Source organism: Lynx rufus, unplaced genomic scaffold, assembly GCF_022079265.1.
Source record: "Lynx rufus isolate CCGP_SWC_20201006 ecotype Redwood Valley unplaced genomic scaffold, mLynRuf1.p SCAF_21, whole genome shotgun sequence".
NCBI classification, from domain to species: domain Eukaryota; kingdom Metazoa; phylum Chordata; class Mammalia; order Carnivora; family Felidae; genus Lynx; species Lynx rufus.
The window spans coordinates 24211901-24233563 of NW_025814836.1; the positions used below are offsets into that span (position 1 = coordinate 24211901).

General features: G+C 50.4%; 1 protein-coding gene across 2 annotated transcripts in view; it reads left to right on the forward strand.

The window, feature by feature from the left end:
* Positions 1–21663, forward strand: part of PDE8A (phosphodiesterase 8A) — a 155031-nt gene that overhangs the window by 98355 nt on the left and 35013 nt on the right. Inside the window, exons 7-12 of one of the 2 annotated variants that reach the window (XM_047086839.1) lie at positions 4889–4967; positions 6796–6933; positions 12195–12283; positions 13903–13954; positions 14056–14098; positions 21451–21528. In XM_047086839.1, the coding sequence (XP_046942795.1) occupies positions 4889–4967; positions 6796–6933; positions 12195–12283; positions 13903–13954; positions 14056–14098; positions 21451–21528 (479 nt within the window). The remainder of the gene's footprint in view (positions 1–4888; positions 4968–6795; positions 6934–12194; positions 12284–13902; positions 13955–14055; positions 14099–21450; positions 21529–21663) is intronic. The other variant, XM_047086840.1, reaches the window with a different exon arrangement.

Genomic DNA, 21663 nt, shown 5'->3' on the forward strand with positions numbered 1-21663 from the left:
CACGTGAAGGAGCTACGAAAAAAAAAGAAAAAGAACAAACAAAACCCCAAAACAGCAGAAGGAAGGAAATAATAAAGATTAGGGCAGAAATAAACAAAATAGAAACTTAAAAAAAAAAAACAAAACTAGGAGAGCAGATCAATGAAACCAGAAGCTGGTTCTTTGAAAAGATCAACAAAATTGATAAACATTTAGCCTGACTTATCAAAAACCAACAAACAAACAAAAAAAAAACAAAACACAGAGGACTCAAACAAACAAAATCAGAAATGAAAGAAGAGAAAGAAAAAAAAAATGAAGAGGGCATCTGGGTGCCTCAGTTGGTTAAGTGGCTGACTCTTGATTTCAGCTCAGGTCATGATCTTACCATTTGCAAGATCGAGTCCCATGTGAGGCTCTGCAGTGACAGCATGGCACCTGCTTGGGATTCTCTCTTTGCCCCTCTCTCTGCCTCTGCCCTGCTCATGCATTCTCTCTCTCTCTCTCTCTCTCTCTCTCTCTCTAAATAACTTTTTTTTTTCTTTTTAAGTGAAGAAAGAGGAGGGGCGCCTGGGTGCTCAGTTAAGTGTCTGACTTAGGCTCAGGTCAGGATCTCGCAGTTTGTGTGATTCAAGCCCTGCGTTGGGCTCCATGCTGACAGCTCAGAGCCTGGAGCCTGCTTTGGATTCTGTGTGCCCCTCTCTCTCTGCCCTTCCCCCGTAAAGATAAATAAACATTTTAAAAAATTGAAGAGGAGAGGGGTGCCTGGGTGGTTCGGTCAGTTAAGCGTCCAACTTTGGCTCAGGTCATGCTCTTGTGGATCATGAGTTCCAGCCCCATGTCAGGCTCTGTGCTGACAGCTCAGAGCCTAGAGCCTGCTTTAGATTCTGTGTCTTCCTCTGTCTCTGCCCCTCCCCTGTTCATGCTTTGCGTGCGTGTGTGTGTGTGTGTGTCTCTCTCTGTCTGTCTCTCTCTCAAAAATAAATAAAAACTTAAAAATTTTTTATTTTACAATGAAGAGGAGAAATAACAACCGACACAAATACAAAGCATTATAAGAGAGTATGAAATATTATATGCCAACAAATTGGACAACCTAGAAGAGATAGACAAATTATTAGACACGTGTAGCCTCCCAGAACTGGACCAGGAGAATTAGAAAATTTGAATAGACAGATTAGCAATAACATTGAATCGCTAGTCAAAAAACCCCCAACGAACAGAAAATCTAGGACCAAACGGCTTCACAGGTAAATTCTATGAAAATGGTGAATGCCTATTCTTCTCAAACTATTCCAAAAAATAGAAGAGAAAGGAAAGCTTCCAGATTCATTCTCTGAGCCCAGCGTTACCCTGATGCCAAAACTAGATAAAGACACCACAAAAAACAAAACAAAACAAAAAAAACTATTAAGACAATATCTCGGTGAACATAGACGTAAAAACTCTGAACAATATGTTAGCAAACAAAATCCAACAATACATTAAAGAAAATCATTTACCACGACCAAGTGGGATTTATCTTGAGTTGCAAGGGTGGTTCAGTCTTCACAAATGCATCAATCTGATACATCATCACATCAGCAAGGGAAGGGATAAAAACCATATGGTCATTTCAGTAGATGCAGAAAAAGCATTTGCCAACATCCATTTGTGATAAAAAAAAAAAAAAAACTCCACAAATTATGTTTAGAGGGAACATACGTCAACATAATAAAGGCCATATATGAAGAAGCACAGCTAACTTCATACTCAATGGTGAAGGACTGAGAGCTTTTCTCCTAAGATCAGGAACAAGACAAGGATGTCTGCTCTTAATCACTTTTATTGCTGGAAGCCGTAGCCACAGCAGTCAGACAACAAAAAGAAATAAAGGCACCCACATTGGTAAGGAAGTAGGACTTTCAACTACTTGCAGATGACACGATACTATATATAGAAAACCCTTGAGACTCTACCAAAAAACTGCTAGAACTAATAAATGAATTCCGTAAGGTCACAGGATACAAAATCAACATAAAAAAAATCTATTGCATTTCTATACGCTAATAATGAAGTAGTCGAAAGAGAAACTAAGAAAACAATTGCATTTATAATTGCACCAAAAAGAATTAAATACCTAGGAACAAACTTAACCAAGGGGTGATAGACCTATATTGAATTTTAAAACATGGATGAAAGAAATTGAAGGTGACACAAATGGAAAGATATTCCATGCTCACAGATTGGAAGATCATATATTGTTAAAATATTCATACCATCCAAAGCTGTCTACAGATGTAATGGCATCCCTATCAAAATGCCAACAGCATTTTCATAGAAGATCTAGAACAATCTTAAAATTTGTATGGAATCACAAAAGACCCCAAAAAGCCAAAGCAGTCTTGAAAAAGAATAAAACCAGAGGTATCACAATCCCGGGTAACAAGATACGCTACGGAACTGTAGTAAGCAAAACAGTGTGGTACTCGCACAAAAATAGACCTCTAGATCAGTGCAACAGAATATAGAGCCCAGAAATAAACCTATCCTCATATGGTCAGCTAATCTACAACAAAGGGGGCAAGAATACACACTGATGAAAAGACCTCAACACCAAAAGAAAAACACATACTTAAAAAATGGGCAGAAGACACGAACAGACATTTCTCCAAAGAAGACCTACAGGGGTGCCTGGGTGGCTCAGTCGGTTGGGTGTCCAGCTTCAGCTCAGGTCATAATCATGCAGTTCATGAGTTCAAGCCCCACGTCGGGCTCTATGCTGTCAGCTCAGAGCCTGGAGCCTGCTTCGGATTCTGTGTCTCCCTCTCTCTTTGCCCCTCCCCTGTGCTTACTCTCTCTCTCTCAAAAGTAAACATTAAAAAAAATTTTTTTTAAACAAAGAAGATCTACAGATGGCCAACAGACACCTGAGAAGATGTGCAACATCACTCATCAGCAGGGAAATGCAAATCAAAACCACAATGCGGTATCACCTCACGCCTGTCAGAATGGCTAAAATAAAAAACACAGGAAACGACAAGTGTTGGCGAGGACGTGGAAAAAAAGGAACCCTCGTGCACTGTTGCTGGGAATGCAAACTGGTGTAGCCACTCTGGAAAACAGTATGGAGGTTCCTCAGAAAATTGAAAATAGAATTACCCTATGACCCAATAATTCCACTACTGAGTATTGACCCAAAGAGTACAAAAATACGAATTAGAAAAGATATATACACTTCTGTGTTTCCTGCAGCATAATTTACAGTAGCCAAATCATGGAAGCAACCCCAGTGTCCATCGATAGGTAAATGGATAAAGATGTGGTAGCTGAGGAGGCAGCTGTATCGTATGAATTTTGTATGGTGACAGATGATAACTAGACTCGCCCTGGTGATCAGTTTGCAATGGATACAAAGGTCGAATCACTGTATTTTACATGTGAAGCTAGCAGAATATTATATGTAAATTACACTTCAGTTTGAAAAGACTGAGTTATTTCCTGGTAGCTCTATAAAGATTATATTGTGATATGAATAGGCAATCAAAGATTATGTTGCCAAATATATAGGGAAGATGTCCTACAGACATGGATCAGGTGGTTTGTTAATAGAAATACAGCCAACCCTTGAACAACATGGGTTTGAACTGCACGGGTTCACTTATGTAGAGATTCTTTTTTCAAGAAACACAGTACTAGAAATGTATTTTCTCTTCCTTATGATCTTTTTATTTTTATTTTTTAAGTTGATTCTGAGAGAGAGAAAGAGAATCCCAAGCAGGCTCCACACTGCCAGTATGGAGCCCAATGCAGGGCTCGAACTAACGAACTGCGAGATCATGACCTGAGCTGAAATCTAGAGTCCGACGCTTAGCTGACTGAGCCACCCAGGCTCCCTTTTTAAATGATTTTTTAATAGCATTTTCTTTTCTCTAGCTTACCTTATTGTGAGGACACAGTGGATAATACATATAACATATAAAATCTGTGTTAATTGACTGGTTGTATTATCGGTAAGGCTTCTGGTCTACAGTAGGCTGTTAGTACTTAAGTTTCTGGGGAGTCAAAAGTTACATGCAGATTTTTGACTCGACGGGGTCAGTGCCCCTAACCCCTGCCTTGTGCACGGGTTAACGGCATGGTTATTTTTCTGGATATTGGGATGATTTTCCTGTTTGTCATCTTTTTAAGCTTGTAAGTTGTTGTTATTTCTTCATTCCAAATACATATTCTTTTTTACATAAAAAAGGTAAAATAAAATAATAGCTACAAATGGTTGACTGCCCCCTTTCTGCCAGGCTCTATGCAGGATTCTGGACCCTTCAGATGGGGAGGAGGGAGACTCAGGAGGTCCAGTCACACACCCAGGGTCCTGGAGCTGGTGAACGGCTGCGATCCAACCCTGGCGTGTATTCCACTCTGGTCCACTGGTCCGCACGTTGGAAGGAAGGCTCCAGTTGGGCATAGTTGTGGTCAGGTAGCAGGGTTGCTGACGTGTTTATTTTTTCTTTTTGCTTTTCAATATTTCCCCCTTTTTTTTTTCTCGGGTTAGTACTTGTTACTTTTATAATCAGATGAAAAACCCGTTTAAATAAGTTAATGCAGGGGCGCCTGGGTGGCGCAGTCGGTTAAGCGTCCGACTTCAGCCAGGTCACGATCTCGCGGTCCGTGAGTTCGAGCCCCGCGTCGGGCTCTGGGCTGATGGCTCGGAGCCTGGAGCCTGTTTCCGATTCTGTGTCTCCCTCTCTCTCTGCCCCTCCCCCGTTCATGCTCTGTCTCTCTCTGTCCCAAAAATAAATAAAATTTGAAAAAAAAAATAAATAAATAAATAAGTAAATAAATAAGTTAATGCAGTAACACAAGATTGTGTTGCATTTTGTGGTATTTACATTAATCAGTGTTTGTTTTGTTTTTTTTCCTACCCATAAAGGGCTTGTAACTCAATATTCACTGCACTGGAGAAAAGTCAAGAAGCAGTTGAAATTACAAGTGAAGACCGCGTTATACAGGTTAGTTATTTTGGAAGGTCATTTTTCTGAATTTCTGGTTTTGTTTGTTCTTATTTTAGGATTGAACCCCTCAGGTATGATTTTTTTTTTTCTTTTTGAAGTTCAAGAGACCAAGTTTTCCTTAGAGGATTATCAGAACAAAATGTATAAAATGTGTAGTTTAAACTAAGCTCCCTATAGATAAGAAAAGATACTAATGATTACTTTGGGTGCTAGAAGATATTCTAGCACATTTGCATTTATTACTTTTCACCTTTTTGTTTGTTTGTTTGTTTGTTTAGCAAGAGGAGACTTTTATCCAGAGGGATTACCCCCGGGGGTTGGGGTGGGGGGTGTGGAGAGGAGGCTCTGACAGGTTCTTGCCTTTCTCCCTGGTCTTGAAGATAGTTTACACCTTTAGAAATTTACCAGAAACTACTCAGAATTTCCAGAACAACCTAGTAGTCGCTGAACAAATGACCCGTTATTAGCAAAGTGGATTCATAAAAGCGGCTTAAGGTAACAAGACTTGCACTTTTTAGATAACAAGAGAGGGGTTGTGCCGAGGAAACGCTCCCTTTGTCTGAGAATCAGCTCCACCTTGATGTTGATTCTGATTCTGAGCACTCCCGCTCCTCACTTTCCTCTCACTTGTGACTTTCTCTGTAAAGAGCTGCTGATCCTGACTTTCAGGAGTTGGTGCCCTGAGAGGCAGCCTGGGCCAGTGGCTGTGGGTACAAGCTGGTGTCAGACAGGCCTGGGTTGCATTCAGCTCGGCCCTTTCATAGCTGAGCATCGTTGGGCAAGTTATTTAATCTCTCTGAATGTGGTCTCTCAGCTGTACAGATGGGAATAATTGTCTTTTAAAGTTTATTTGGGGGCAGGGGGGAGGGCAGAGAGAGAGGGAGAGAGAGAGAATCCTAAGCAGGCCCCGTGCTGTCAGTGCAGAGGCAGACACAGGGCTTTCTCTCACTATTCGTGAGATCGTGACCTGAGCTGAAATCAAGAGCTGGACACTTAAGCAACTGAGCCACCAGGCACCCCAGACAGGAATAGTATTAACATTCACAATATTAATTATTGCCTTTTGTAAGGATGTTCTAAGGACTAAGTGGGTTAATGTGTGTGAAATGCATACTATAGTGTCTAGCAAGGAAAACAGACCTGAAGCAGCATCAGTTACTGCTTTATCATCATTATTTTATTATTATTATTATTATTATTATTATTATTATTATTACTATTATTATTAGCACATGCTCAACTTTCCTGTACGTTTTATCCTAGTCTTGTAATCTTCTTTGAAATTTAGCCATACAGCCTTATATCTGTAAATACTTCGCAGTTCATAGCCTGTTTTGATTATCCACGTGTATCACGAGAGTGGCAAGATAGATGTTCTGTTCCCATTACACAGATACGCAGACTGAGACTTAGAGGGGTCAAGGGACTCGGCAGAGGAGGGTCTGAGTGTTTCAGACTTCAGTCTGGTGCTTTGTCCTACTGTATCATCATCCCCAAAAGCCTTTTGTAGCAACCCGGGCCCGTCTCCATGCGGCTTCTTTCCTCTGTTGGTGTTCGAGTGGGATCAGGCCATCTCTCTTGGGGGCCTTGGGGGCCACGGCAGAAAGCTCAGCCAGGTGTCCCTGGAGCAGCGGCTTCTCTGACTCCAGGGATCACCTGGGGGTGTGCTCTTTGGGCTTTAGAACTGTGGTGGGGAGCTCCAGGTTCTTGAGCTTTCTAGGAGTGAGACAAGCCGGCTTGGGGTGAATACCTGAATACCCTTGATTGCCCTCTTTTCAAATTCTCTTCTAATCTGGGTGATGTTGTTTCTTTTGTCTCCCCCCAGTATGCAAATCCTGCGTTTGAAACAACCATGGGCTATCAAGCAGGCGAACTAATAGGCAAGGAGTTAGCGGAAGTGCCTGTAAATGAAAAAAAGGCTGAGTTGCTCGATACCATAAATTCATGCATCAGGATAGGCAAGGTAAGTGAGGGCTCCGGCCCTTGTTCACTCTCGCATCACAGAGAGGACAGGAAGGAGACTTGGTGCTCACTGAGCGTTGCACACGCCGGGGAATCGGAGTCCTACCCCGCGCAGAAGCCCGAGGAAGTGCTGCTGGCGTCATCCCCATTTTTCCCATTTTGCGGAAGAGGAAACTGAGGCCAAGAAAGGGTAGAGTGTGATTAGCTGTTACACAGAAAAATTTTAATTGGCACTGAAAATTACTCTTTTCATCTTTATGATAAATAAGTTGATCTTTCTAATCACTGATCTTCTGAGCGGTAGGTGTTGGCAAATGGCCCTGGGCAGAGGAGCGCGCCGGTGAGGTCCGTGGTCTTGGAGTACCTCTGAGCCCAACAAGTCTCTGGGCCTCCTGCTTTCGTCCAGCCTTTTCTGGAATGCCTCCCGTGGGCAGACACCCTGCTAGATTCTGGCATAGACAGAAGGGCACAACACAGACTCCTTCGTAGAGAGCTCCTATTCCAAGGGTGCAAACGGGACAAGTCACATGATCTCAGTGCCGGGGGGACAGACGGAAGGCAGGCCCAGTCTGAAGGGCGACTTCTCAGAGCCGTGGCTCCCGCCAGCACCTCACGGTTCCTGGGTTTTTAGACAAGAGACGGGGTGTGCCCAGGAAATGCCGAGGCTGCTGCCTTTCCACAATCTTTCCTGCCGGGCTCTCGTGAAGGTTTGGAAGTCAGGGGGAGACCGATCATCTGGTCACTCCGAACGCTTGAGATACCGGTGACCGGCTCTCTTGCCCGCTGCTCTGTGACATCCGGCCAGCGCCTGTCCCGTAGTCTAGCAGAGCACGTCACCGGGGCCCCGGAGACACCCTTGGTGGGTTCGTGTCCCTTGGCTCTCACGCGGTGCTGAGCAAGGGGAGGACAAGGACAGGGCAGGCAGGGCCCAGTGACATGCCGTCTGGGGAATAACTAACGGGCACTTCCTGAATCCCGTTCCTTCAGCTGTTGGGTCAAGGATGATGATTTTCTTGCTGGAGAGAGTGGCAGGTCCTCCAGAAGGAGCATGGAGGCCGAGGCAGGGAGTAGGCATCGGGTGCTCAGCACCCTGCCCAGGCTGACCCCGGCCCCCCCTCTTCGGTTGGAAGGGGCGTCCTCAGAGGGTGGTGACCAAGCAGCAGTCCCGGAAGCCTTGGGAGGGCTTTCCATGGCCTCCCCAATCCTGGCATTTAGGCCCCATGCTGCCACTGGGTCAGCCGGCGGTTCTGTCATGCGGGCCAGCCGGGCGCGAGCCGGAGATGACGGCCTCGTGCGCCTCCATCTGGTAACCCGAACACGGGGGGCCCCCGCTCGTCGCCAAAGAGAGAGTGGAGGTGGGGACGGGGCCGTTAGCGGGCTAGAGCCGGGCCCTGGGATCTACCGAGATCCGTGTGAAGGGCATCTTGCCTCCTACGTAATGCTGTTGGCACCAGGTACGAGGGGCCTCAAGCTTGAACACCTGAGACCTGTTCTCTAAAACCTATTGTGAGCAGAAGATATGAAAGATTATCGTGTTATGACCCCAATACTGTTTTATTTCAGAAAGGAACACGGTTGTTTATTTTGTATGTTTCGGAGCCCCCGGGGAGAGCCGTTTGTCCTTCGTCAGTAACCTGCTGGTCCCTCGGCCAGCACTGCGACAGGACAGGCCGCTTAGCTGGGAAGGTTTTTGATGTGAAAGAAAACATGGCCTTTCTGATCGGGTCCCCTAGGGAGGGAGAAGGGCTTGCTGAGGAGTCGGCTGCCCTGGGTAACAGTGGTGCTGGGTTCAGTGGAGAGAGCTCAGACAGGCCCTGGGAACCAGAATGGGAACTTAGAAGTAGTTAGGTGACAGCGCTGGGGGCTTTGAAGGGTCACATTCCAGGTGTGCCCCTTAGGGATAGAGGAGAAATTGTGATGATGGTCAAAGGAGGAGTATTGCAAACACTACCCTCCGCAGACTCCCTCCACCCGTTGTTCTCAGCCAGCAGCCCCTCTTTGGGAGAGCACCTGCTGCTATTAGGTGACCTTGATTTTCAGCTTCCGTGCTCAGGCTTCCTTGCATCCCTGCACCTCCTTCCCGACTCCCCCCTTTTCCTCATCCCCAGGACTCGTCTCGCAGGCTCTAGAGCCTACCGTCTCCTCTTCTCAGACACCTAAACCTTACACGGGTTCTTCTCCTTTAGAAACTGAATTTTCTTCCCTTGGAAGTTGTGTCTCGTGGGCACTGAGCAAATGTTGGCTGCTCGGGTGTCTGCCTGTAATAATGACGTGTGGCCACAGAGCCCCCACTGGCTTTTCAGAACTTGGAGTTCCAGGTCCTCTGCTTTGTTCCGTCACTGGCTCCCTCAGTGCACGTTTCCTCCCGCGTTTACCAGGGTCCTTCATCCATGCTGTGCTCCTCAGAAAGCTGCTTGTTTGCTGAGGCACCTTTGCTACTCCACACGGATGTCCCACGCCTCCCGCTTTTAGCCCAGCCTCTTCTCCAGGGCCTCGTGCAACGTCCCGCCATCACCTTGTCTGACAGCGATGATTTCCTGTGTCCCCTCCAGCCTCTGCCGCCTCTGCCTGTTGGCCGTCCTCACACTTGCCCGGAAGCCCATTCCTGGCAGGCTTTTGGCTCCTCCCTACCCTCCGGCGTCAAGTCCATCACTCAGCCCTGACGTCTGTTAAACCCCTGCCTTGGAGAGTCCGCTGCCTGGGCCTGACCTTACGCAGGGCCTTCTCCCCAACCCTGGGTTGTGGTGGCTGAACCCAGTCAGGTCTCCCCGACCCGTGACCTCCACCTCCAGTCAGCGCACTCCCCACTCCCGAGTGATTAGTCTGATCACGTCACTCTGCCAGTGTAGAGGTCACATCCCTTGGCCTGGCTGCAAGCATTCTACAGTCTGACCTCGGCCTGCCTTTTCCATTCGGTGAACAGAAGCTCCAGTGTCCCTGGACTGTTTACCATGTGCAGACCCTGGGGACAGGACAGCGGATGACAGAGATTTCATTCTTAGACCCCAGGCACCAAGAAGGGGCTGTCCTGTGGTCAGAGATGCCAACTTGGTGCTTAGCTTGCCCCCGAGCAGAAGCGAGGTGTGGGCCCCAGTGCCGTTCTGAGGGGGGCTCGGCCCGCAGAGAGAGGCCTGTGCAAAACCACCTGGGCCGGAACAGCCATTTACTGGTTGCCGTGTGTCAGGACCTCGTGCTTTTCCGGGTTGAATCTTCGTAACCGCATTCTCAGGTCGTGCTTTGGTATTCTCGGGAACTAAAACTTCTGTATTTATGATAGATAATTGTTTCTGATAAGAAATACGATCTGTGATGAGTAACTATTGTTTGTTTCTGTTGGCAACTGAAAAACTTACACGTGAAACTGTTCTCCTCCAAGCAGAACCTCTGCCCAAACCGGCCTGTTCCTTGGCCGGACTGTTCAGCTCTGGCCGAATTGGCTTCTTTTCCACCTTTGCTTGGTGCCCACGTCTTTTCAGACAGGAGAGAAAATCCTGCAGATGTATTTTAAAGTGTTGATTGATTGATGGATTGAATTGGTCTCCCATTTTTCTCCCTCTCTCTCTTTTTTTTTTTTTTTTAAATTTTTTTTTTCAACGTTTATTTATTTATTTTTGGGACAGAGAGAGAGACAGAGCATGAACGGGGGAGGGGCAGAGAGAGAGGGAGACACAGAATCGGAAACAGGCTCCAGGCTCTGAGCCATCAGCCCAGAGCCCGACGCGGGGCTCGAACTCACGGACCGTGAGATCGTGACCTGGCTGAAGTCGGACGCTCAACCGACTGCGCCACCCAGGCGCCCCTCCCTCTCTCTCTTATATAACAGCTCTATTGAGAGAATTATTCTCTAGTGAGAATAATTGAGAATTCACATACCACACAATTCACCCACTGAAAGTCTACAATTCTGTGGTGTTTGGTCTATTCACAGTTTTATAAACATCACCACAATCAGTTTCCCATATTTCTCTTGATCGTGAGTTTCAGAAGTAAGTCTTGGACCCGTCTGCTGAAGCCCCCTTGGGGGATACACGGGCTGTGGGTGAGGAGGACGCACTGTACCTTCCTGCCCAGGGACCCCTGTTTAGTCCTTGCCTGTTCTGGGCACTGGCCAGTCTCCCCTCAGAACTGTAGTGAGTAAGAGCCTCAGCTCCCTTCTGCTCTGGGCCAAGTAAGCCCTGAGCTGGGCTCTCAGGCTTTTATGTCAGTCCTTCCTTGGCGCCCACTGTTTTTAGAAATACGTTGAGAAGCATCGGTAAATATCCTTCGCTTCTGTCCGAATGTCCTGGTTTCTGCTCGGTCCGCTTTCTCAGAGGAGCCTGAAAATGAGATTTTCCTTTTGGCATTTGCATGCAGGTTGCCATGCCGTAAGCATGGAAGATTCCAGAATTGACCCTGTGTGAGGGTCTGGACAGGAGATTGGAGCAAGGCCACCAAGGCTTCCCGCCTGGGTCAGCCCCAGGTCCCGGGGGATCTAGAAGGGCAGGAAGGTTATGGAACACCCTAGAAGTTCAGTGTCCCACAGTGGGTTTTAAGGATATTTATAGCTTGAGGACCTTGGTGACTCTTGGAGGGATTCCCAACCTCTTCGGCGGGAACAGAACCCCACTCTACCTCAGGCTTGTCCTTGCCACCCCAGGGGTAGGGAACCACCTACAGCCCCTGTTTTCTCACTGTGGTCACGGCACGTGTGCACCTCCTGTCCCAGGCTGCAGTTTTGTTCTAAAAGGATCCTGTATATTCTGTCTGCTCACTGGAGCACAGCTGGTGTAACTGCGGCCCCGGCTTTTAAAGTCTCATTGATGTGTTATACCTGAGCCCAGACCTGGATGTTCCCCTCCCTGACCTCCACGGAGGGACCGTGGTCCTCACACAACGCCCCCGGGCCCTGAGGGTCTCCCCTCCCGAATGCAGGGGCAGAGGCCGCACCGCTCCTCCCCTGCACAGGCAGGAGCTAGGACAGGAGGGACCCGTGTGGGGAAGCGAGCCGGCGCTCTTCAGCGATTCACTCGTGGGCCCAGGGCCTCTTGCTGGCAGCCGGCCGCTGACCTGTCACCACTCAGACTGTGGGGGGCTGGCGTTTGTCAGCAGCCCCCGAGGAGACGGACTTGGGGAAAATGGTTACCCAAAATCCTGTTTGGGGTTGGGGTAATTCTTTATCCTAATTGCTTTAGCCATGGTAAATGAACCCGAACCTGAGTGGAAGATGTTCTTGGGTTTATGCTCTGAACACACGGTGTAATGATGCTTATGTTCCATTTTTAGGAGTGGCAAGGAGTTTACCACGCCAAAAAGAAAAATGGAGACAATGTACAACAGAACGTGAAGATAGTACCTGTCGTCGGACAGGGAGGGTGAGTGGAGACAGCATACTTCGGTCAGCACGCTCTGCTTGGCTTTATTGCAGGATTTGCTCTGAATACTTAAGTGAGTTAGGAACTGCAGGCAGAAATTTAAAAGAAGGACTTGTAACAAAGTCAGATGTCATCCAAGAATGACGTTCTTCTGGGCCATCCCTTGTGGCTACGGCCTGGCCCTCCCGCTTGTGACCTGGAGCCACCAGGTTCCAGACAGTCTTGCTTATGCTGCATGGACACAAAAGAGACTCCCGTATTTAAATCAGAATGTCACTTTATTAAGCTGTGTGTGAGGGACACTACCTGATGGACTCCCTGTATTTAGAAGGTTTTTTATCTCTGTTGATAGCCTGTGTATTATTTCTGCCTAGGCCTATCAAATGAGATAAAAGTATTTAAAACACTGCCCTTTATAGAAATTCTCACGTAAAACAGATGTGACTGCAGATGGCAAAGTGTTGTCTAGCAGGAGCCCGAAAACGCCCTGTGGTTTGTCTCGGAGTTTATCTTAAATAGGAAGAACGCCGGGAAATGGTAAATGTGAATTGCAGGACACCCCACAATGAAATATGCAACCATTAGAAATGACGATCATAGAAAATTAAACAGGGAAAATGCTTAAGATGAATGCAACAATGAAAATGCAAAATCAGACCCAGTGCGTGATTTCTATCCTGAAAATAGAAGAAGGAGAGAAAAGAGCAGGAAGAGACGCGGCGGTGGCGGTCCCAGCAGCTGCTGCTGTGCCTCGAGCCCGACCCTCCCTGGGCAGCCTCCCAGTGCCCGGTAGACGTCAGTTCATTGCCTCCTAAGCACGCGCTGTGGCGTCGGCACTCCATTTTACAGATGAGGAAACTTGAGGCTGGAGAGGTGGGGTTTCTGGCCCAGGGTCTGGCCGCCGGTGCTCGGCGGAGCGGGGCCACCGCGGTGACCGCATGGCTCACGTGGTTGGTCACCAGTCTTGGCTGCCGGTTGGCGATGGCCTCAGGGAGGCGGGTCTGTGTGGGCTCTCTGTTCTGATTCTTTGCCTTTTTATGTCCTTTCCAAAGTTTATGCAATAATTATATAGGGATTTAATTATCCAGGGAAAAATGGAAGGCCCAGTAAATAAGTGAGGAGTCAAGTTTGCGACTTCCGGGATGAGCCCTGGGTGCTTTGTCTTAGTACCCCCCCCCCCCCAGCTACATGTGGCCTTGGCCCTCAGCGTGGCCTGTGGCGCTGCCCTGAGTGACTGTGAGCACACTGTTTGTTAGAACCTGGGAAAGAACATTAATACAAAGGGCTGTGAAGATGAAAACATGCTAAGGAATTCAAGGCTTTCTGTTAGTTAACAGTCCATTTTTTAAAACATGGGTGTTTTTATTCTGTGTTGTGATGATTTGGAAGAGCTGTGTTGTTTTTACTAGAGAGTCAACTTCTTGTCTACAGAGACACCAGAGAATGTGTGTAGACTCTGGGGTGCTTCTTGGTGGCCTTGGCCACAAACAATAGATGTGCTCTGCTCCAGGCATTTTGTGTATTGTGAAAGAGAGAGGCTCTTTCATGATGAAAATTAGCTACATATCCATCAGAACAGAGAGCCAGGAGAGAAATAATGCATTGTTTTCTACTTGCAGAAAAATTAGACACTATGTGTCCATTATCAGAGTGTGCAATGGCAACAATAAGGTACGTAAGGGGAGCCCTGGGGCCCCCAGGTGTACCCCGGCAAGACTTCCTGCTCCTATAAGTAGACAATCAGAACTAATGGTTTTTATGTTCATTTCTAGGCCGAGAAAAGAACTGAAAGTGTTCAGTCTGACCCTCACACAGGTATGCTGCTCCGCGTTCGTTCTTCGGGGCCGTCAAGCTTTTGAAAAAAAGAGAAACAGACCCTTACTCTCTCTGGCGCCTTGTGCGCAGGAGGGACTGCTTTCCTAGCGCCGTGGCGGTGTTTCTCTCCCTGGCTCCCCAGGCAGGGACCCGAGCGCCCATGGGAGTTCTGACGGGTGTCGTGGGGTGGGGAGAGAACCCGCGTCCAACACGTGAACTTCCGTGAAGATGTGTTGCGGGGAGAGAACTGGTCACCTCCGGTGCACGAACTTACGTGAAGATGCGTTGAGTGAACTGTGGTTTCTTGGCCTCATCTGTGCTCTAGGAGGCAACAGTGTTGGGTGTCAGGCTACGGCACTGAGCGGGGATGTCTTCATCGGACAGTAGTCCCCTCCAGCCTGTAGGGAGGTCGCTGGACCCCGTCAGACTTGGCTCACCCCATATCTGTCCCCTGTCACGCCTCGGACCCCACCCGCTCAGGCCCACATCTGTTAGCGCACACGTTTCCCCCTGGCCTGGAATTGCCTGTTTCCTCTCAGCGTGTGCCGTGGCCTCACCATGCCCACTGTCTACTCTGGCCACCCTGGGCGAAGCCACAGGCTCTCCAGCAAGCCCACCTGGGTGCTAGACCGCAGCCTGCCGTGCCGGGTGGCTGCCCAGCCAGTCCGTAGGAGCCTCCAGGGAGAAGACTCTGTCTTCCGTCCCACCAGCTGTTGCTGAGGTGCTTCCTGCAGTGCCAGGACAGACAGACAGACAGACATACCCAGAACATACATACACACGTACATTCATCCATTCATTCATTCGCTCATTCATTCTAGGTGTTTTTCTGAGTGTGTACTGTGCCCACAGCCCTGTGCTAAGTGCTTGAATTAGTGTATGTAACTGAACCCTTGCAGTGACCCAGGGGGTAGACACTTTGTGGATGAAGTTCCCTTTTTACAGGTAGGGAAACGAGGGCTAACTGATTTGCCCAAGGGTAACCCACGTAGGACGCGGTAGAGCCGGCCTGGAATCCTGCAGCACAGACTCGGACAACTCTGAGGAAGAGAGACCAGCTGATGGCCAGGGGAACAGCAACGAGAAGGGAAAGGACCAGCGGTGCCATGGTGGCCCAGAGGAAGAGGGGAGAGTTCCAGACAAGGAGACGTGGATTGAAGAAGGAGAGGGGTGTGGAAGGAAAAGCATTCCAGAAATATAGACAGTTGTAGAGGAGGGAAAGTTCAGAACATGTTCAAGGGAAAACAGGACTAAATTTTGACTGGTCAGTGTGGAAGGGCAGTTGGGATCACAAAGGGTCCCTGGATACCAGGTAGGAGATTCGGATTTGTGTCTGTAGGTAGTGGGGACTGAGGACTTTAAGCAGGGGAGTAGCGTGATGATTTCTGTTGAGTACCGGAGCCCTTGTTCCTGTGTTCTGCAAAGAGGTTGGGACAGATGTAACCTTGCTGGCCAGCGAAGCATTTGCAAGTAACCCAGGTGTGGAACTGACGAGGCGGAGCCCAGGGGTCGTAAGGGTTACGGAGGACAAATGGCAGGGAAGGAGCCGGGGAGAAGATTCCCGGAGACCCACCTGCACCGGGCTCAGAGGGGGAACAGGAAGCTGGGTGGGGGGTGTTACTGCGGCCAGGGGAGGGGAGAGGGAAGCGTTGGATCACAGTCAGAGCTGACCGTGCAGAGGTGAGGGAGGGGAGTACGGAGCCAGAGGTGGAGAGAGACCTCGGCTCTTGCATCCAAGAACGCGCTTATGACCTGTAGACGTGCGGGGTCAGGAGGGTGGTGGGGGCAGAAGCCGGACCACAGGGCTGGAGGGGTCAGGATGGAGCCGGCGAACGCAGGCCCCCCCAGGACATTGACCCTTACGCTGCAAGGTCACGGAGTGCCGTTACTTGGATATTTTGTTTTCTTTCGGAAGAGCCCTGTGCGGTAGGCCTGGCTGTCGCCAACACCCCTTTATTACAGAGAGAGACACTAAGCTCAGAAGGGGTAAATGCGACCTCGGAGTTGGCGGCCAGGAAGCAGCAGGGTGGGGACTGGCAGGGGGACTCACTGACCTGGTCCTAGGTGTCGGGCAAGGGCAGAGCCTCCCAGACTGCTCTTGTGCCGGGCCGTTCTGTCTCGGCACCTGATTGGTGCCCGCTTTGGAGTCTTCCCCATCTCACCCCGAGGAGCTGGCTCTCTGGTCTCCTCCCGCCCCCCAGCAGCGTAACCACTTTTATGTCCACAAGACTCTACCGACCACGGTCTTGCCCCGGGAAGGGAGGGAAGCGGTCACGGACCACGGACCAGCCAGGACCCTCGGTTACACACGGCACTGTCATTTCTGAAGCAGAAAAGGAGTTTATTGGAAGGAAATAGGGTGGCTCACAGATTGGACGAAAAAGCTTAAGAATTGATCTGAGACAAACAGGAAGCTGGGTGACCGTCCCCACTGTCGAAGACGTGCCCTAGGAGCGGTGTGCCGGGGACACCGAGGCTCTGCCGACGTCCTGGAACGATGTTGCTGTCACCACGGGCACAGTGGCTTCCTCACAGCCGTGCTTCGCTGCCGCACCTGTGGACTTTCATACCCGGCTGGAAGCACATGATACTGTGTGTCACTGAAGACACCACATGTGTCATCTGTCCAGTTTGTAAACCTTGAGTCGGTCTGGAGTCAGCTCTGAGCCAGCTTTCGGCACAGAAATGAACATGGAGTTCACTGGAGGGGGGGAAGGAAGCAGTAGTTTGAACAGACTCTACTCTGTAGTGCCACAGTGGGGGAGAAGGGGCGTCACTTGCCAGCAGTGATGACACGAGGGCTGAGCTGGTCTCTGGAGAGAGGGCAGGGTCAGCCCCAGGACAGGAAGAACATTCCTGCGGGGATGAGCAGTGTGCATAAAGCCGTCGAGACAGGTGATGCCGGGTCAGGCCTGCTTGGATTTCCTCCTGCAAGCAGAGGGGGCAGGAGTCTGTCCTTAAAGAAGTAAATGAAAAGGGACCCCTTCCGGGAAAGACAGTCATGGTTATGGTACGGAGAAAAGACTCCAGGCAAAGAGTCACTTGGTATAATCAGTAGGACTTGGGAGCAGCACCATGTGAGGGATGAAGGGAAGACACTTGAGAATGTCACCAAGATTTCTAGCTTGGCCACTGGATGGCACAGATGAAAATAGTAAGTGCGGGAGAAAGAGCAGGTTTGTGCAGGGAGAGGACAGCAAGTTTAGATTTGAACTTGGTCCATCTAGGGTGCCTGGAATGGTCCAGTGGAGATGTCTGGGGGCGTATGGAGAGGCCAGAGTCGTGGGCCTGGGCAGCTCTCCTGACGAGAGGAGGTGAGGCGGGAAGGAGAGGCGCTGAGGGTGGGGGCCCAACACCAGCAGACATGGAGGGCACGTGTAGGGAAGCAGGACGTGGAAGTCCTTCGTGCAACCAGAATTCAGCCATCGTGTGCCAGGCGGCATGTGTCTTTGCTTATGAGAGGCCTGCACTCTGTTCCCTGGTGGGGGGCTGGGTAGCTCACAGGACAAGATGGGCGGGAAAGGCCTCACCAGGAACGGGCCATGTTCCAGGTCGGGCAGTGTATTTTACAGGTATTCTCCTGAGCTGTGGGGTTGGGGCCACCGGTACGGGCCTCGCAGACCCTGCGAGGCCCTGGAGTGCTAGTCTGGGTCTGCAGGAAGCCGGCTTTCTCAGTTGGAGGAGGTAGAGACACCACGGAGGAGGAGGGCTGACAAGCAGCTTGTTGACCAGGCTCTTGGGAGGTCGGTGGTCCCGGGGCAGAGCAGGCAGTCCACAAATGCTCGAACTGTTGAGAATGCCGAGAAAGTTCTCTGAAAGTCCGCCACGCTCCCAGCAGAGACCTGTAAGCAAGTCGTGCAAGACACCCAGTTCTCAGCTTCCCTGTAACCAAAATGGAGCTTACAGAGCGCCGGGGGGCTCAGTCAGTTGAGCGTCCGACTTCGGCTCAGGTCACAATCTCGCGGTTCGTGAGTTCGAGCCCCGCATCGGGCTCTGTGCTGACGGCTCGGAGCCTGGAGCCTGCTTCGGATTCTGTGTCTCCCTCTCTCTCTGCCCTTCCCCCACCCACGCTCAGTCTCTGTCTCTCTCTCTCTCTCTCTCTCTCAAAGATAAATAAACGTTAAAAAAATTTTTTTTTAATGGAGCTCATGCTGACAGCACAGCATTAATGTGGCAGTGGAGGTACATTTGTAGGTGCCGAACAGTTCCCACTCTCACTGCTTCTCCGGGGTTCCCTGGATTTACCCAGCAAGGCAAGGAAATGCTGCTCGTTTTTCTCTACTAAAACTATGGGGCTGTGTGGGAGGATCACACTTTATGGAACAGGACACCGAGAGCACAGAGCGGAAGTCACAGGTGGTGCGGGATCCGAGCCCCGGGCGGTCGAGGCCTGTGCAGCCTGCTGTCCGTTACCGGGCCGGTTGCCTCGGAGCTCTCCTGTTTGTGGTGAGGGCTCCGCGGGGTGAGGGCCTGGCTCGCGCTCCTTAGGGCTTGCAGTCTGCCTGAGACGTGAACCCCGCATTCACCCCCCGACAATCCCCGAGTCTGCTTCTGAGAGCCGACCAGCGGGAGCGGCACCCCAGCAGGTGCAGGCTGTTGGAGATGGGTCTCGAATGGGAACCAGGAAGATCCAGTATTTACACGGCGGTAAAGTGACTTTAACACCTTCAGTACAAACGGAAGCCTGCGCTTCTCCTTCCACTTTTGCCCCGACCCAGTCCTTGGTTACACGCGCTGCATTTTGCTTCCGGACAGCTACACTCTGGTCTGTAGGCAAGCGGCTTCCTCCTCCTGGAGACGGCCCCCTCCTCTTCTTGGCTGCATCTGCCAAACTTAACTCATCTGCCGTCTGCCTGTCCCCCGGAGGAGACCTGCCTTATCCGTCTTCGTATCCCTAATGCCTGGCGTAGGGCCCAGTACATGGGAGGCGCCCAGAGAGTGTCTGTTGAGTGGCTCCAGGGGAGAAGAATGCAGGAGTGACCTTGTAAGTTCACAGCCGTCATACCGGGTCTGTGTGTGGCGGGGGGGGGGGGGGGGGGGGGGGGGGCGGGGGGGAGGGCGATCCGACTTGAGGGAGTGAGCATCCGGAGAGGATGCAGTGTCGCGTGGGAAGCGGGAGGGGCAGGCGTGCTGACAGCCACGTGGGGTCACGGCAGGCGAGGCGAGAGGCAGACTGTGGCAAGTGGCCTGTCCTTGGCTGCCAGCCAGTGACTTGCTCCCCGTGGCGCTGCAGGGTTTCAAGCAAGGGAGCCGTGGAAGCAGAGCGCTGTGCGAGGCGGTACTTTCACCCACGCTCAGGGATTTGCAGGTGTCTGTTGAGGGTCTGTGAACGGCTGGGCGGTGCTGGTCCCCCAAGAAAAAGACAGGAAGGCTGTTCCTGCGCTCGTGTCCTCCAGAGCCGGTGAGGAAGGTAGACGGAAAAGTAGGTGGTTACCGGCGATGTTGGGGGTGCGAGGAGGCATTAGAAGAACGTTCACCGAGGTTATGGTACCTGAACCGCATGTTCGGAGAGTATCGAGAGTTAACCGGGTGAAGAAGGCAGCATGGGAGGGGTAGGTTCCCAAGTGGAGGTGAGCAGTCCGTGCCAAGGCGTAGAAGGTTGTGAGGTGAACTAGCACGTCACAAATAGGTGGTCGTGGCCGGAAAGAGGAGATCCAGCTATCCTAGACTCTGGGTGCCACACGGGGGAGTTTAAATCGTGTCCTAAAAATAGTGATGAACCATTGAATTGTCGTAATTGGGAGAGTGATCTGTTTTAGGAGGATCACCTGGCGGCCTACGGAGAATGGGATGAAGGGGACAAGGTTGGGGCTAAGGTTGGGGACTGTGGGACCAGTGTGAGAGGCTGTCATTCTGTCATTATAATCCAGAGGAGGATGGCACGTGTCTAGCTAGGACAGGGACAGAGCAGGGGTAGATTGAAGAGGTATTTAGGAGATAAGATCTGTAGATTTAGCTGACCAGTTGAGGGAGAGGTACGGAGAAGTCACGTAGGACTTGTTTCAAACTTCAGTGGATATGGGGGAGACCATGAGTTGACTGGAAGTTCCTGAGGGGTGTCCAGCTAGAGGTGGCCAGTGGCCAGCTGAGATGGAAGTCTGGCTCTCAGGAGAGGCCTGGGATAGGGCAGCAGCACAGGAGTTAGTTTCCGCTGTAGGAAGAAACGAGATCTCCCGAGGAGACGTGTTGTCTGAGATGAGCAGGGCTAAGGACAACCTTGGGATCGAGGAAGGGAGCCATGACGGGGGTGCGGGGGGGGGGGGGGCCGAGGAAGAGGGAGATTGGGAAGGAAGAGTAGGAGACAGAAGGAGAACCAGGAGAAGGTGAACGTGTGCAAAGTGTGAGTTTCCAGAAAGAGTGGTTAGCTGTGTCTGGGACCGCAGTCAAGCCAGGTAGGAATTGAACCATGTCCTTCAGATGTAGAAACAAGGAGGTCATCTGTGACTTGACAAGTTCGCTGACGGGGCCCGCGTGGAAGAGAACGAAGCAAAGAACAAGTGAAGGGGCTTCCTGATGGTGGGGAGGGGTACCTGGGGCCTGCACACAGATCCTGTGGCTGAGCAGGACTCCAGGTGAGGGGGCCAAGCGAAGGCCGAGAAGGCGCGGCGTGCAGGTCGGGGGGCCCGAGCGCCAGCTCCATGTTCCCTCACAGCAGGGCAGCTGCCGGTTTCCTCGTCTGTGAAATGGGGACAGGTCAGAGAGGCTCAGCACCACGTGTAGCACCTGCACAGAGGAGAGGACAGGAAGGAAGGTCACCTGTGCCTTGTCATTGATTGGCGTGGGAGGTCGAGGGAGAGAGGAGGCAGAGACAGCCCAGAAGAGCCATGGGGTCGGGGAGATCGATAAACTGTCATCGGAAATCGACCCCAAACCCATCAGCGCTCCCTGTGCTACCCTTGAAGAGAGGTGCATTCTTTCCTGGGACATTTTAGAGCATGTATTGTTTTAAAAAAAAAATTCCCTTTGAGGCAAGGATGGGCAGGAATCAAAAATTTTTTTTTTACTGTTTTACTCAATTATATGTGCAGCAGTATGATAGGAAGACTTTTCCTGGGTTCATTTCTTCTAGTTTTGGCTTCATGTCCCAGGACTTTGTAACTACATAATCTGGAAGCTATAGGGCAGTTGCTTATGACTATAACCAGATGGGACATTTTGAGGAAGTCCCCCCCCCCCTTAAAACCTCATTGGTCAAAGCCTTCATCTCTGGGCATTCTGTTGATGTGGGGGGCTTCTTAAATGGTGTTCTAATTCCCACATTTTGTTGTTGAAAAATTTTAAATTGGTAACTTTCCTAATCTGTTGTCAAAATCCCTTTGAAGAGGTGATTTATAGTTTAATTGTTTCCACAGATAATCAGTCAGGCAAACACAAAGACAGAAGGAAAAGCTCGCTCGATGTCAGAGCTGTTGCCTCTCGAGCAAGTGAAGGTAGGTGCAAAGACGAGGGGAAGGGGCAGAGCAGGTGAACTCCTGACACTCAGTCCCCAGTCTCCTCTCCGGGTCCCTGTCCACCTGCAGTGCGGGACAGGGGAGGGGACGCTCTACAGCCCGAGTCTGTGTCCT